General features: G+C 36.3%; 2 protein-coding genes across 2 annotated transcripts; one reads left to right on the top strand and one right to left on the bottom strand.

The window, feature by feature from the left end:
- Positions 1–443: 443 nt before the first annotated feature.
- LOC120198406 (cysteine proteinase RD21A-like) lies at positions 444–3,041 on the top strand. The gene is made up of 5 exons (XM_039199756.1): positions 444–957; positions 1,687–1,922; positions 2,013–2,153; positions 2,224–2,685; positions 2,756–3,041. Exons 1-5 carry the CDS (start codon positions 483–485, stop codon positions 2,834–2,836), a joined length of 1,395 nt encoding a protein of 464 aa, XP_039055687.1. The 5' UTR covers positions 444–482; the 3' UTR covers positions 2,837–3,041.
- Positions 3,042–6,244: 3,203 nt separating this feature from the next.
- Positions 6,245–8,232, bottom strand: LOC120198405 (F-box protein At1g47056-like). The gene is made up of 2 exons (XM_039199755.1): positions 8,115–8,232; positions 6,245–8,043 (listed from the first exon to the last, which is right to left on the bottom strand). Exons 1-2 carry the CDS (start codon positions 8,191–8,193, stop codon positions 6,455–6,457), a joined length of 1,668 nt encoding a protein of 555 aa, XP_039055686.1. The 5' UTR covers positions 8,194–8,232; the 3' UTR covers positions 6,245–6,454.
- Between the last annotated feature and the right edge of the window lie 8,347 nt (positions 8,233–16,579).

Genomic DNA, 16,579 nt, shown 5'->3' with positions numbered 1-16,579 from the left:
CCCAAATTCCAAAATATTTTAATTACATTTTAAACCCCAAATTGAAGTATTTTAGAATTTGGGGCTTAAAATATAATTGAATTATTTTGGAATTTAGGGTTTAAAATAAAATTGAGGACTATGTTGCAAGTTTTAAAAGTTGAGGGACCTAAATGCAAGCACCTGAAAAGTTCAGTTATCATATTGCAAACGTACTAGCGGTAGTGTAACGATGTCAAATGGCCGATTACGTCGGGGACCATATTGTAAACGGACTAAATATTAGAGGACTGTATTACAAGTTTTAAAAGTTGAAGAACCTAAATAAAAACTTTAAAAAAGTTTAGTGAACATTACTATACTTTACCCTTAAACTGTTTATTAAGTTCTTGTTTTTACAGTTAGAATAATTTTTTTTCTTTATAAACCTACTGTCTCTTTTTCTTCTACCCTACAATCAAAATCTGATTACTTTGATCCCTTATTTTCTCTTTTCAGAAAACATGGGTTGTCAGCAGTCGACTATGGCGATGCTTTTTCTGATGATGTTCACTTTGTCATCAGCTTCGAACATGTCCATTGTATCCTACGATGAAACTCATGCCGACAAGTCAAAATCCAGTTGGAGAACAGACGATAAAGTTAGGGCCATGTACGAGGAATGGCTAGTAAAGCATGGCAAAACATACAACGGGTTGGGAGAGAAAGAGAAGAGGTTCCAGATTTTTAAGGATAACCTTAGGTTCATCGACGAACACAACGCCAATGAGAGTTACAGCTTTAAGGTTGGGTTGAACCGGTTCGCCGATTTGACCAACGAGGAGTACCGAGCCACGTACTTGGGAGTCAAGAAACCCCGACGTAAGCTTTCAAAGGCGAGTGATCGATACGCGCCGATTCTCGGTGAAGAGCTGCCTGATTTTGTTGACTGGAGAGAAAAAGGAGCCGTCGCTGAAATCAAAGATCAAGGAGCTTGCGGTAAGTTCCCTTTTTTGTAGAAATAACATATTTGGTCACCACATGTTACTTAATTTGGATTTTGGTCATCAAACTATTTTTAAAATCATAACTAATGTTATTTTTTTATTTTATTTTAATCACTCCCATTAAAAAATTTATGGTGATTCTGGAGTAGTGTTTTTCAATATTGATGAGACATTATATTATGTGACAAGTTAGTATCAGTGCTATTTTTTAATGGCGAGGGACCAAAATAAAATTAATATTAATATTAAGTATAATTTTAAAAAAAATATAAGGGTTGAGTGACTAAAACATAAACTAAATAATAGATGGGGTAGTTTAATTTTTTTTTAATTATATTAACTATTGTCATACAATCTTAATTTCTTAGTATCTGTATTTCATTTGCAAGGGATGTTTTTACTGTGAGCGGCTAACCCCTCTGTACACCCCTACTGCTCTTTCAAAAGTAGCAATTAACTTTCAGTGAAATGATAATTATTTGAGCCAATAAAAGATTTTGTTGTATTTCTGTCTGTCTAGTCTCTGTCTGTACTTGAGTTGTCTTCTTACGGTGGGGTAAGAGTAAGGTGTCTTGCTGCTCTTGCACGAAGGTTCACGGCTTATTCCACTGTAAATTGCACCATGGAAGATATGTCAGCTGGAAGTTTGTAGTTTATATGTACAAATATTAATTTTTTTTATAGGAATTTTTTTTTACTGACCATTCAATGTTAAATACAGGGAGTTGCTGGGCCTTTTCGGCTACTGCAGCAGTTGAAGGGATAAACAAGCTTTTTACAGGCGAACTCATTTCACTATCCGAGCAAGAGTTGGTAGATTGTGATAGATCCTACAATGAAGGTTGCAATGGGGGTCTCATGGACTATGCCTTCGAATTCATCATAAAAAACGGAGGTATCGACACCGAAGAAAACTACCCTTACACCGGTCGTGACGGTAGATGTGACTCTTACAGGGTAGAGTTTATAATTTTCAAGTTGGAACATGCAACAGAGAGAGAATTTCATTTTACTTACCGACTCTTGATGCTCTTAATCACCTTGCAGAAAAAAGCTAATGTCGTTTCGATCGATGGTTATGAGGATGTTCCGGTAAATAACGAGAGAGCGTTGCAGAAGGCGGCTTCGAATCAACCTATTAGTGTCGCCATTGAATCCGGAGGCAGGAGTTTCCAGTTATATGAATCGGTAAGACTCAGAGTCAATCAATATAACTGGTTTCAACACAATTCATAGTGCGTTTACTGTTTTATTGAAGGGTATATTTGATGGAAGTTGTGGAACACAACTAGACCATGGTGTGACTGTTGTTGGATACGGCTCAGAAAAGGGTAAAGACTATTGGCTTGTAAAGAACTCATGGGGAATCAACTGGGGAGAGGCTGGCTATGTCAGGATGGCGAGAAATGTGGCCAACGCCGTGACCGGCAAATGTGGAATCACAATGGATCCCTCGTATCCGATCAAAACAAGTGCAAACCCTCCGAATCCCGGTCCAACCCCACCATCTCCCCCGTCTCCCCCTTCGCCGATTATCGACTGTGACCTTTATTATAGTTGTCCCCGGAAGAATACCTGTTGCTGCCTTTACGAGTATGACAATTACTGCTTCGTTTGGGGATGCTGTCCGCTCGACGCCGCCACTTGCTGCGACGACCACGAAAGCTGCTGCCCACATGACTACCCCATCTGCAACGTCAAACAAGGCACCTGCTTGATGGTACGCTCATATTCAAACCGCCGATCCTTCTATTTATTCCTGTTGGAAGTTACTAATTCTTGTTTTGTAGAGCAAGGGCAACCCGTTGGCAGTGAAGGCACTGAAGCGCACTCCGGCACTTGGAAATTTCGGCAGAAAGAACATCGCTTAATTTGTAGCCTGTGGTATGACAATGCTGTGGCTGATGGCTTACAGGGAGAAGATGAAGGAAGCTCGACTGAGCTTTAACAGTCTCTCTGGTTCAATAACACTGCCAGCCCTCGTGTCAGATGGTTTATACAAGTTACCTAGATGCCAGTTATGTATATAGTTTCATGTTTATCGGTGGTGTGTATTTGGGATATATATAGAATATTTCCACGTTCTGTATATTATGTCATCATCATTTAGCAATGGATTCAACAGGTTCATTAATCTATCCTTGTTCAATTATGTATTTTTTATTGCGTATTAGTCTCTGTATTATAAATAAGTTGTAAATATAGTCTCCTAGTCCTTATATCTTTTGAGTTTTAAAATTTAAGTCATAATCCAAATGGTACGAAAATAATATAATTAAATTATAGTGATTTAATGTTTAATTAAACAAAAACAAAAATTAAATGTTAAACTTCTGTATATTACATAAACTATTGGCATAATATGATTTAGCAGATTTAATAACTATCGTTTAAGTCAGAACTGGAATTATAAAATTTGAGGACATGACTAAAAATACCAAATAGAGTAGAAGGACTAAATATATAATTTATACTATTATAAGGACTTATAGAACATTTTGACCTTATTATTTTCTTGAAAAAAAGTTTAAACATGCCAAAGCCCCCTAAACTATTTCAAAGTTCCTCATATTTAAATTTTTTGACATTAAATCTTTATACTGTTTTTATTTAAAAATCTTAATCCTTTTGTGTTGTTTTGATCAATTTTAATATTAATGGCTGATTTAACAATTACAAAAACACAAAATAACTCAATGATTGATTTTCTTAATCCTCTATTTCTAATAAATTTATTTTTGAAAGAAAAGTATGTCTCATTAAAAAGCTCCATATATGAATTTAAAATTACGTTCAAACATCGAAAGAAGGAAAATAGTGTCCATAAAATTTTATTAAATTACTAATACTCGATACAGCTTTGAATATATTACATCCGAATTAACACAGAGAAACACAACAGAGCTAAAATCTCCCAAAGCTTGCCCCAAATCACCAATACCCAGGTTCATGGATTGCTTTTGAAAGTCCATCCCTCATACAGCCAAATATCGACTATCGAGCCCCCATGACGACCTTTGACGAGAACAACCCTTCTGCAGCAAAACAGGGAAGCTCCATTCGCAAGGAGCCCCATTATCATGGTTCATCAGCTTCACACTTGTTCCAAATTGGTTCACCCCCTTGAGTCACACCTGCAACCAAAGGTAGAATACAGGAAAAACAACGCCATTGATAATATTATATACGCCATTGAGCTTTAATTGAACATTGCTTGCTTTGTCCCCCTACATTTGGTTAATTTTAAACATCAAAGTTCAAATTCATAAAAATATACAAATGTAGGGGGGACGAAATGGTTTCTTTTACCTTTTGTATATATATTGGCTGGTCAAATTGATCCTATTCTTTTCGAAGTTCAGTTGCAACTTTCTCTTCAATAATGTATCTAATAAACATTGCAGAATGCAGAGTAATATTGGGAAGCTCAGTTTCTCTTTAGAACCAAACTATTTCCTTTGAAACCAGTAGATCACAACACGTCCCAGTTCTGAAATTCTTTTTGACAACGTAAAACTCTTAGCTAAACATATAAAAAAGATTGTCACAATAATGCTTTTATGTAATATCTTATCAAAACTAATCAATTATTAAATTCAAATACAATAATTATTAAATTCAAATACAATAATTATTAAAAATAATAATATTCTTAATATATAAGATCTAATTACATAAGTTATTTTTTTTTTCATTTTACACGAACCAAACGAGTTCAGTGGTAAAGAAATTATTGTTATTCTTTGAGATCCCGGATTCGAACACCATAAACGAGCGTGTTCTTTGAACAATTACTACCTTATACTTACCTTATATTAATAAAAAAGTCATATAATTTGATTATTAAAATTAGAAGTTGAAAATAAAAAAAAAAATACTTAAAAGAAATGAATAATCTCAACCACAATTCATACTGATCCATGGATCATAAATAAATATAAAATTAAAAAAAGTACACTCTTTTATTAGATCCTATCCCCTTATAATAAAATTTAAGTAACATGTATTATAGAATGGTAATTTAGGTTGAATACCGAATAGAGTGTTGGCCATTATTGGGTTAGGTCAGGGATTGAGACACCTCAGAAGTCGACAAAAGATTGTGGAAATGCCTTGCAGGAGACGATCTCCATTATCAATTCAACTTGCCCTATTCACCCAAGCATTAGATACCACAATCTCAACATGAACACTAACAAAGAAGCAAATTAATTAATAATATCCAGAAATTTTTAAGTTTTGTATTCCAAAGGCGGGAATTAAGAGATGACACTAGGGGCAGGAGCGAGAGGCTCCAATTGAAAAGCATCCTCAATCTTCATAGCCAAGTTTGAATTTTGTTTGTTTTTTTAAAGATGGAATATACAAATTCAAACAAGAGATAGCCCACCCAGAGTTTAGAATTATTAGTCGGTAGGCATACCCCACCTTAAAGATGTTGTACAATACTCACCCTGGACCTAACAATATTTCGAATTCAACAGACTAAATCAAGATCCAATCGACACGTAAAGCAGAATGAAATCCGACCTAAAACTTCGTAATGGTAATGCCTCATCTGTTAAAGATCCATAACCTACTCCATGAATGATCCTAAACCAATTTCTAACCAATTAAGCCACTTCACAGATCAACAAGTCATTGCAAAGCAATACTGATAAGATTCACTCCATCAAATCTTTTATCATCAAACCACAAATAACGTTAAAAAAACACTTTCCATAGAATCAAAACATAAATGTTTAAATCTGGCTTTGATTTGCATTAAAAATATGAAAATCACGAATCAAAAAGTCTAACTGGTTTCATAGTTCCAGCTCCTGATCTCTACCTTCGATCATGTTTGAAACTTTCAGCAACAGAAGATTGAAATTATTTAAACTCGATATATAAATTGAATATAAAGCAGAAATCTCTATCAATGAAGCATTAAAGTATTGGATACAAGTACGCATCCAATACAAGCATACTCGGTTTATAAGTTCTTTTCGTATATTTGGGGGATCATACCACATACTCATGTTCAAATATGTGTCGAACATAGGTATCAAACACTAATACTTTAGAAAACTAACCTGCCCGGCGATCCAGTAACAGAAATAGCCATATGTATCATATTTACCATATCAATATGCAACAAAAGAATTGGAAGCTAAACATTAAAGAAATCTAGTTAGTGCATCAGAATACTGTTGTTTAAATTCCAGTACAGGATAACTACAGTTGTGAAGAATGAAAACCCCAGAAAGCTTTGCTAATTACTAAATAAAGAAACTTAGAACCAACAGAAATTAAAGAAGATAAATTGAAACTATTAAGTTGAATTGAAGATTGAATTCAAAAGGAAATCATCAGCTCACAGCATTGAATTAAATACACAAACAAGGGAGAACTACAATACAAAAAATGATGTAAACATTTCAAGACCAAGAACTTTCATTTTTTTACCCTTTTTTTTTGTCATTGAAATTTCGCTTCATCCATCCAAACTAACTCCGAGAACTGCCATTAGTACTTGCCAACCTCCTCAAAGTACCTGCCACGAAACTCCTCCCACCCAAAAGTCCTAAAAACTTAAACGATGTCGATCGAACTGTGCTGCTTGAAGCAATACTAGGAACTCCAATTTGACCAGCCACAATAGGAGGAAATTCAACTCCATTATCTTGTGCCCCAACATCACTAGCACTTGCATCTAATTGTTCGCCGATATCCAAATTAACAGTTAGCGATCCTCTAATTGCTCTTAACCAATCTGCGCCTTCTGAGGTAACTCCTCTACATTTCTTCACCTTCACTTTAATCAAATTAGGGCAACCAGTAGCAAGTGCTTCCATTCCATGATCTGAAATAGGGCAGCTCTTAATACAAAGCTTCTTTAAAGCTAAACACTTCATGGCAATGCATGATATCTCAGCATCACCAACTGTATCACTACCGCATAAGGCCAATCGTTCCAAATTCAGACAATTTGAAGCCAACATTTCCAAACTCAGTTTGGTTGGATTAACACCAATAAGAACTAATTCTTGCAAATTGGGGCAGGATTTTGCAACAGCAATTAATCCTCGTTCACCTATCCGATTTGCTTTCCATCCATCAACATGAAGCTTCCTTAACAATTTACATTTCTCTGCAACAGCTGCGAGTCCGACATTAGTACACTCGGGAGTCTTAACGAGATGAAGAATTTCCAGGTTTGAACAGTTGGATATGGCCGCAAGACCTACATCGCTGACTTGGATCCGCTCCATATGGATCTCTACCAAACCCGTGACCCGTTCAACTATGAGAGGGAAAAGCTTATCCCAATCACCAGAGCATCTAAAAAGTTTTAAAGATTTCAGATTCCTTGCACCAATAATAAGCGGACCAAAACACTGCCCATTATAAAGCTCTTTTAAGCAAATATTTTTCAACGCCGCTGCCGCCACACCAGGCCCAATCGGTTCAGCTGCAGCGCCATCGGTGATGCCCCGAAGTCGTTTCACGGAGAGTTCCTCGAGAGATGGACAGTTGTCTAGCACGGCATTCATGCCCCTAGCTCCAAATGTGCAAGAACCACAGGAGAGCTTCTTTAGACTCCTGCAGTTTTTAGCGAACGCGGACATTCCTGCATCGGTCAAGTCACGGCAAGCTCGGAGCTTAAGGCGAGTCATGTTCCGGCAACGCTCGGAGATTAGAACAAGCGCTTCATCGCCGATGCTAACGGATCTACGGTCACATTTGAGAGTCAATTTCGTAACGCAATCGAAGCGAGAGAAGATAGAAGGAATCAGAGGGTGCAGATCTGCTTGTGCGTTGAGAGAGAGCCTGTGACGGCTCTGTCCTTCGATGACCAACCACCGCTGGCAAACGAGAGAACATCGTTTACGGTCACCGGGACTAAGAGATTGAAAAATACAAGCTAAGCACTCGTCGGGAAGATCAGAGATGAAATCCGAGGATCCATCTATGCTACTACGCTCAAGCTCTTCATCTTCCTCAGCTTGCATCGGACAGATCAGGGCCGTTGATTTCGGTTTTGACCGTTGGCTATGGTCCCAATCTCGACGGCTCCTCAGCTTCGCCGCCGAAACTAATTGGCCCATCAACAACAATAATGAAAAGAAAAACAATAACAGGGAATAATGGATTTCAAAATCTAACCATAAATGAGATTTAAGGCTCTTCGGTTTTGTTCTTCTTGGAAATGCCCAGAGCGACGGACTTCAAAATCGGATTTCATTTTGGCTTTTTTCTCAACTTTATTACTATTTATTTGCTCTTTCGCATTTTTTTTTAAAACCGGACCGGCCAGTTCAACCGAAAATCGTTGTCCAGTCAGGTTTAATTTATACAGGTTGAACCGTTACTAGTGAATCGATCGGAATTGTTGCATCGTTCGAACCAGACCGGCTGAAAACTAGAAAAAATCGTCAATTTTTTTTTTAAATTAAACCAAACGACGTTGTTTGTTAAACGAGTTATGTCGAACTCTAGTATTGCTGAGCTCGACTCGAACTTGAAAACTTTAAAAGTAAGCTCAACTCAACTTAAACTCACGAGCTAAAAATTATCAAGTTCAACTCGAACTCGAAATATAATATTGAAATTTGAACTCGAAAAGGCTTGAACTAAAACAAATTTAGAAGCTCGATTGAAGCCTAAAATTCGAGCTTTATTAAAGTGAAAGAATAGTCCACTCAATGCTCACCAAAAGGCTCCATGATTTTGAATTCCAAATTACCTCTATTATTTATAGAAGTTAGTTGGAATGTTCTTCTATGTTTCTTAGCCATGTGGGATCGTTTTGTTCTCATATTTTCTCTTTAGATTTTTGGGATGTTCTTCTATGTTTCTTTGTCATGTGTGATTGTTTTAAAAAAAATTAAACCAAACAATATTTTTTTGTTATTATTTTTTTAACCCTAAATTTATTTTTTAATTATAGTTATATAATTATATTTATTATTTAATATGTTTTACCTTAAATATTATGTTATAGTTAATTTGAATAATTTTGTTTCACTTAATTTTATGGTTTTTAACTTATATATGTTATGATTTGCTTTAAATATGACTTGTGATATAAAAAATTATTTTTTATTAAATATTTTTGATATTTTTATTTGATTTTTTAAATAATTATGACGTCGTCTGATTCTTCCGACCGATCGAATCAATTTAACCGATTGAACCAATAAACTGATAGCATGACTAGTTCGTTAACCGATCCGATTCTGAAAACCATAGTCTTCGGCCCACTCTTTGATATTGGTTTTGCTTGAGAAAATTCAAAGTCAAACAATGTTATAAATCAGTGATGATGCAATGAGAAGAAAGAACTAAACTGGCTATGATGAGGTTGCGCATAGAGGACAACCACTTTCCAGCATTACTTTTTATAGAAAGCAATTTATTAGTGGTCAAAATAATTTTTTAGTCTGTTAATAATTAATTAGTGGATGTATTATATGAACGGTCCTTATGTTTTTGGCCCGTTCAATTTTAGCCATCAGTTAAAAAAATGATTTTTTTTTCACTTACGTTATTGATTCGTTCAGTTTTAGTCCCTCGGTCATTAACTCTCGTTAATCGATTAACAAAAGTTTGAGTTGAAAATAAAAAATAATCCATATATTTTCTTATTCTTCTTTTTTCCTCAACTCACTACTTGGGTGATTTTGCCCAGCTCACAACTTCAAAAATAATTTGAAGATGGCAATATCTGAGAAAGACTTTTTCTCAGCTTGTCACTTGGGTGATTTTGCCATTAGATTGGATTTAGATACGTGATTTGTGTTCGAAAATAGTTTGCTCACAATACTCTACTCTCATTTGCAATTCTCGATTGTCTTTTAGTAATTTGATCTCATATTATGGTTTGTTTATCGATGCAGTCAGATATGTTCGTATCTATATTTTTTTTTGAGTTTTTTTGGATTTTTTTTTTACATTTTTCTTACATGATCTCAAGTGACTAATGTTGAGATATGCTAATGCATGTGAATTAATGTACTCGTGCATGTGAATTAATGTGAGCTAATAAATGGTGATGGATTGGTTAACCATCATGTGAAGTTGTTAGGAATCTGTTTCAGGTTGTTAGGCTATTAGAGTATGTTATTAGAGATATATAAATGTAAGTGCAATCAAGGAATGAGTGATTCATTTTCAATAATAGAATGCTTTTCTTATTTAAGCTTGTTTAGTTTCTTTGCTACAAGTTCCAGATGCCTAACATGGTATCATTCGCTGGACGTTCTTGAGGTCCTTATACGCGCTGTGATCATCTCTTGCTCATGGAAGTTTCTGCTGGCAAGACCTTCACAAACAAGAAGGTTAACATCATCCTTGATGAAGCCAACTTCCTGTTATGGAAGCAACATATTCTTTTAACAGTTCGCAGTCACCGACTGGAACGGTTACTAACAAGAGTCATGCGTCCTCCTCCTGCAACAATCGAAATTAAGAATGAAAATATGGTGACAAATGATATGCATGAGGAGTTTGTTGCATAAGACAGTGCACTAGCCTCTTGGCTTCTCTCTACGATCAACCCGCACTTGCTGTCCCAGTTCGTTGGAGCATAGACGACGGCGGCGGCGGTTTGGAGTAAGGTGTTGCAGTTCTTTGCAAGTCGCTCAACCACAGCTGTTATCAGCCTTCACTATAAACTTCAATCACTAAAAAAATGAGTTATAGTATGCGAACATATCTCACTCGTATCAAAGAAATGTGTGATGCATTTGATTCTTGTGATAGTGTCATACCTCAGGCTGAGCATGTTGCAAGCATTCTAAAGGGACTTTCCCGGGAGTATCAACCTTACATAGCGTTTATAACTACCATGAAAGAGGCCCTGTCTCTTGATCAGGTCTGCTCGATGCTGATTGATGCAGAAACGCAACTCGCTGGATTTGATTCTCAAGAGGAGTTTCTTCTTATGAGTGCCAATTTTGCTCAGTCTAGTTTCACCTCGAAGAACACTACTCAAGCATTTCATAATCGATCGTTAGAACGATCTAGAACCAGTGTTGGTGGCCGAGCTGAAGGACGAGGCCGTGGTCGACCACGGGTTCAATGTCAGTTATGTGGCAAAAACGGTCACCTCGTTGTTGACTGCTGGTATAGGTTCGACCAGTCGTTCACTGGTCGATCAACTGAGTGTGCTGTTAGTCATGGTGGTTCAGGTTCTGTGAACTGTTCTAGCGTGCAATTGTCTTATCTTAATGTGGATGAAGCACATGAGTGCTATTTGATTCAACCACAGACCATGTCACCAAAAGTACGAGGGATCATTAGGTGCTGGACTATGGGGCCACGCATCATGCTACTGCTGACTCGACCAATGTTCATAGCCAAAAGGAGTTTTCTGGACCAGGTAAATTAATGGTTGGTAATGGTGGTTTACTTCCATTTCAGGCCATTGGTAAATCAGTCTTGTCCTCTCATTCTCGAGCTTTAGTATTAACTGACATTCTTCATGTACCCAAGGTTACTAAAAATCTTATTTCGATCTCTAAGCTTTCTAAGGATAATGAGGTGTACTTCGAGTTTCATGCTTCACGGTGTTGTGTACGTGATGAAGCCACTGGAGAGGTTCAGCTGCAGGGATAGGAGAATGATGGCTTGTACCTGTTCCAAGTTGATGATAGTTTTACTAGAAGTACTTGTTTTGTAACTAATAAAATTATTGCCTCGAGTCATTTGTATAGCTTATGGCATAGACGCCTTGGGCACCCTGCTCATGGTATCTTCGAACGAATATGAAAATCTCTTGATGTAAACGTTGAACAAAGTAATGAAAGTTGCACTGCTTGTTACATGGGAAAGAGTCATAAGCTTCCCTTCTCGGATTCAACCACGTTGTATGAATCTCCTGTCCAGCTTGTGTTTACTAACTTATGGGGGACATTGCCTATTGTATCGAATGGGTTTAAGTACTATGTTAGTTTCGTTGATGCTTGCACTCGACATAAGTGGCTATACATTCTTAAGGATAAGTCTCAAGCCACTCAGACATTTCAATTATTTCGACAGCTTGTAGCAACACAGTTTGGGTCTACGATCTTGGCTGCTCAAAGTGATTGGGGCGGTGAATATCGTCTATTGTCTCGCATACTTGCTGAAGTGGGTATATCTCATCGCGTTACCTACCCACACACGTCCGAGCAAAACGGTATTGCAGAGCGCAAACATCATCATGTGATTGAAATGACCCTAGTTCTACTAGCACAAGCGACCATGCCTACAAACTACTGGTCCTATGTTGTGGTTATGGCTGTTCACTTAATTAATAGATTACCCTCGAAGGTATTAGCTGGAAAATCACCCTTCGAGTGTATGTTCAACAAGAAACCTGACTATGGCTCTCTTAAAGTGTTTGGGTGTAGGTGCTTCCCTCACCTACGACCATTCAACAATCACAAACTTGATTTTCGGTCTCAACCCTGTACATTTTTAGGTATAAGTCCTCAACACAAAGGCTTCTTACGTCTCATGCCTGACAAACGTGTTATGGTGTCACGGCATGTGAAGTTTGATGAGTGTTGCTTTCCATTTGCTTAGACTAGTCCTGATGAACAAACGCGAGTTTATCCGCAGCTGAGCCAAACTCTTGACATAGTAATTGATACTAATAAACTGGGTGTTACTACTGTTTCACAACCAGAGCCCGCTGACTCACCTGAAAACACTCCTGTGCATAGTCATGCGTGGCCTGGTACAGACAATGAAACTGATGCATTACCTGAGGAGACTGAAGCCGTTGAAACTATTGTAGAAGCACAACCACCACATGCTGCCAGAACAGAAACAATAACTGGCAATACACATCCTATGCTAACTAGGAGTAAATGTGGAGTGTTCAGACAAAAAATGTACACCACATTGTTTGATGATATTGTTCCAATAATTGTTGAAGAAGCTTTTCAGCCTGCTCCATGGTCAGATGCGATGCATTCTGAATATTCGGCGTTGATTCAAAATGAAATATGGAGTCTTGTCCCTCTACATGCTGAAATGAGTGTCGTATGATGTAAGTGGCTATTCAATATTAAACAAAATCTAGATGATTTTGTACACAGGTATAAGGCGCGGTTGGTGGCAAAAGGGTTTACTCAAGTCCCTGGATTCGATTTTACTAACACGTTTATCCCAGTAGTAAAATTTTCGACTGTCTATGTTCTTCTAGCCGTGGCTGTTGCGAGAGGTTGGGTCTTGAGACAAGTCGATGTCAATAATACATTCTTGAATGATGATTTGAGCGAGGCAGTATACATGCAACATCCACCCGGGTTTGTACGTTGTGCTGAAGATGATACTCCACTAGTGTGTAAGTTACAAAAAGCTCTCTATGGCCTTTGACAGGCTCCACACAACTGGAATGATAAGCTTAAAGCATGTTTTTTAGAGCTCGGTTTGTAGAATCAAAGGCATATGTGTCATTGTTTGTTCGAATTCAAGATGATTGTAGTACATATGCTTTGGTGTATGTTAATGATATCATCATCACTGGAACTTCATCCTCTATTGTTGATCAGGTTGTCCATTTACTCAGCTCTCGGTTATCGCTTAAAGATCTTGGTGAACTATCATACTTTCTATGGATAGAAGTTAAGAAGGTTGGTGATGGTCTGCTGTTAAATCAACGTGCTTATATATGTGATCTGTTGAAGAAAACAAACATGAGTCAAGCTACACCTGTATGTACTCCGATGGTTGCAGTAAAACTTACTGATCAACAAAGTGATCTGATGACAAATGCCCGAGAATATAAAAGTATTGTGGGTGCACTTTTATATGTCTGCCATACACGGCCAGACATCGCGTTTGCAGTCAATAAAGCTGCTCAATTCATGCAGTCTCCCCGAATGAGTCATTTTGCAGCTGTTAAACGTATCCTACGATATTTGGCGGGTTCGCTTGATCATGGCTTGAAGTTTTCAAAGGGTGATGCTCGGTTATGTGTCAAGGCATTCTCGGATGCTGATTGGGCAAGTGATTCCAGTGATCGCAGGTCCATGACTAGGTACTGTATGTTCCTCGGAGAGTGTTTGGTTGTGTGGAACTCAAAAAAGCATAAGATTGTTTCTCAGTCAACGATGGAGGTAGAGTATAGAAGTGTTGTTGAGTCGGCAGCAGAGGTGACCTGGCTTACCGTGTCGCTGTGTGATCTTGGATTATCGCTACAAGAAGCACCTGTTATCTGGTGCGACAACACAAGTGTTGTGGCTTTGAGTGTGAACTCGATTTGTCATGCTCGGTCAAAACATGTTGAACTTGATGTTCACTTCATTCGCGAGAAGATTGCAGCCGGTGCACTTCGGGTTAGCTACGTTCCTGCTGAATTCCAAATTACAGATTGGCTCACCAAACCACTGACTAAACCTATATTTGAGTAGTTTCGTAGGAAGTTGAGGGTTCTATCGTGTTAAAAAGGAGGAAAAAAAAGAAGTGGAGAGAATGTTGAGATATGCTAATGCATGTGAATCAATGTACTCGTGCATGTCATGCATGTGAGCTAATAAATGGTGATGGATTGGTTAACCATCACGTGAAGTTGTTAGGAATCTGTTTCAGGTTGTTAGGCTGTTAAAGTCTATTATTAGAGAGCTATAAATGTAAGTGCAATCAAGGAATGAGTGATTCATTTTCAATAATTGAACGCTTTTCTTATTCAAGCTTGTTTAGTTTCTTTGCTGCAAGTTCCAGAGGCCTACCAACTAATTTATTGTGTCAATGATTATAGGAAATATCTTAATTATGTCTTTAGTTTAGGATTGTAAATTTTTATTATAATTTTAAATATATTCTGTTTTTTAATAAAACTAGTGACTATTATTTGTATAAAAAACAACTAAAAGTGTAAAAAAAATACATAATTTATATATTTTTAATAAAATTAGACTTTCATTAAAATAAGTGTAAGATACATCAGACAATATAATCCTACAGTCCTAATATGAAAATCTAAAAGATGAAAAGAAAAATAAAATATTTTTTTTCTTAAATACATGTTTCATCTTCCATGAAAATCTTGCCGACATGAATTTGATTATAATATATAAAGATAAGCCATAGATGATGGGATCCATTTTGTTAAATTGAAGAGTGCTTGCTGTAGTTGCGTTAACATAGACAAATCATTCTAGGAGTCCCAAGGAGTATTCGGATATCATCACCGTTATTTATATTATCTTTATGTTATGGACTATTTTTTTAAAGTTATTTGATAACGAGTAATGTTAGAAGGTATTCTTTCATATTGATAAAATTTTAAATTATTTATAATATTATATTTCAATTGAATTTTTAATTGTTACAGAAAGTGTTGTCTCTTTTGGAATCTTGAATTCAAGTAATTATATATATAGGATATGTGGATTATTAATAGTTAATAATTATTTTAAACATATGTTATATTATAATTACCTAAAATTATTTAATATAAAATGTTAAGGAATTAAATATAAGCTAAAACAATAAATACTTCGTAATAAATAAGTATCAACAAAAGCATAATATTCATATTCGAAAGAAGATCCAGCAATTATAGTAACATCATCACATAGAATTCCAGCCTTTGTTTTCACGATGATTGAGGCATTCAAACTTCAAATCCTGTTTCTCAAAATTCAAAAAATTCAAGTTTAAAGGTCCATTCCTATTTTTATTATTGTATAATTTGGTTCTTAAACAAGTTTTGTTCCTATGTTTAATTTCTTGTGCTGCTGGCTTTTGTTTATTTAAGAGTACACGTACTCTTCCATTTCATTGCATGGTTATTTATAATGCTATGAACGAATATCGATAAAGAGTTATTAGGTATTGATATAGATTGATCGTACTAGAAAATGATGACGTAGACTTGTTTGGCATCGAAAGAGATTACGTGTATCAATACGTGATCTATGGTGATTGCACGCAGAAGGTATACGCGGGGTAATAAGTGACTGACATGTGGTCGTTGCTGGTAGTTCGTGGGATATGCTCCACGTGTCTGAAAATTCGTATGAGTCTTAGTTCGCACGTTTGAAAAATCACCAGGCTAGAAATTGTATATGTCATAAGCTCGCGTGTGATAACACAATGATGATTCTAAAATTCAATTTGATTCTATTGATGATATATATACGAATTTACACATTATATATTATGCATAATATATATAAGATTAAAATTTATTATATGATATAAAAATTATAAAATTTTGTTTCATTCAACAAAATTATTTTTATTTTTTTAAAAATCAAATATACTTGTAGTGATCATTAAATTGTTAGATGAGAAAATGATCAAGAATAGTCTAACGGCCATTGATGAAAATAGAGAGGAAAACAGTTGCAAACACCGGAGAAAATGGTCTTATTTAGAGTTAATTGCACTATACAACCTCAAACTATGATCGTTATTTTCAATTGATCCATAAACATTTAATATTCCGATTTAATCCCTGGAGCATGACTTTCATTCTAAATTGTTGCCCTAACTTTTAAAAATTCTAAAATCATCTCCACAATATGACCCTCATTCTAAAGTGATCTCCAAACATTTGAACATTCCAATAACGACCCCCTAAGCATTCAAAAGTTTGGGACGGAATTAGAAGATTCAAAAGTTTGAGAAAT

The sequence above is a fragment of the Hibiscus syriacus genome, unplaced genomic scaffold (genome assembly GCF_006381635.1).
Source record: "Hibiscus syriacus cultivar Baekdansim isolate YM2019G1 unplaced genomic scaffold, ASM638163v2 tig00117056_pilon, whole genome shotgun sequence".
In the NCBI taxonomy this organism is placed as follows: domain Eukaryota; kingdom Viridiplantae; phylum Streptophyta; class Magnoliopsida; order Malvales; family Malvaceae; genus Hibiscus; species Hibiscus syriacus.
The sequence above is the reverse complement of the archived record's forward strand: the minus strand, read 5'-3'. Positions and strand labels throughout refer to the sequence as shown.

What these genes read in the sequence shown, in the direction of transcription:
- LOC120198406 (XM_039199756.1), top strand. Translation starts at nt 483, where the DNA reads ATGGGTTGTCAGCAGTCGACTATGGCGATGCTTTTTCTGATGATGTTC. An exon ending in GTTTCCAGTTATATGAATCG is followed by an intron (nt 2,154 to 2,223) that starts GTAAGACTCAGA and finishes GTTTTATTGAAG; the next exon opens with GGTATATTTGATGGAAGTTG. An exon ending in AACAAGGCACCTGCTTGATG is followed by an intron (nt 2,686 to 2,755) that starts GTACGCTCATAT and finishes CTTGTTTTGTAG; the next exon opens with AGCAAGGGCAACCCGTTGGC.
- LOC120198405 (XM_039199755.1), bottom strand. Translation starts at nt 8,193, where the DNA reads ATGAAATCCGATTTTGAAGTCCGTCGCTCTGGGCATTTCCAAGAAGAA. An exon ending in AGCCTTAAATCTCATTTATG is followed by an intron (nt 8,044 to 8,114) that starts GTTAGATTTTGA and finishes TGGGCCAATTAG; the next exon opens with TTTCGGCGGCGAAGCTGAGG.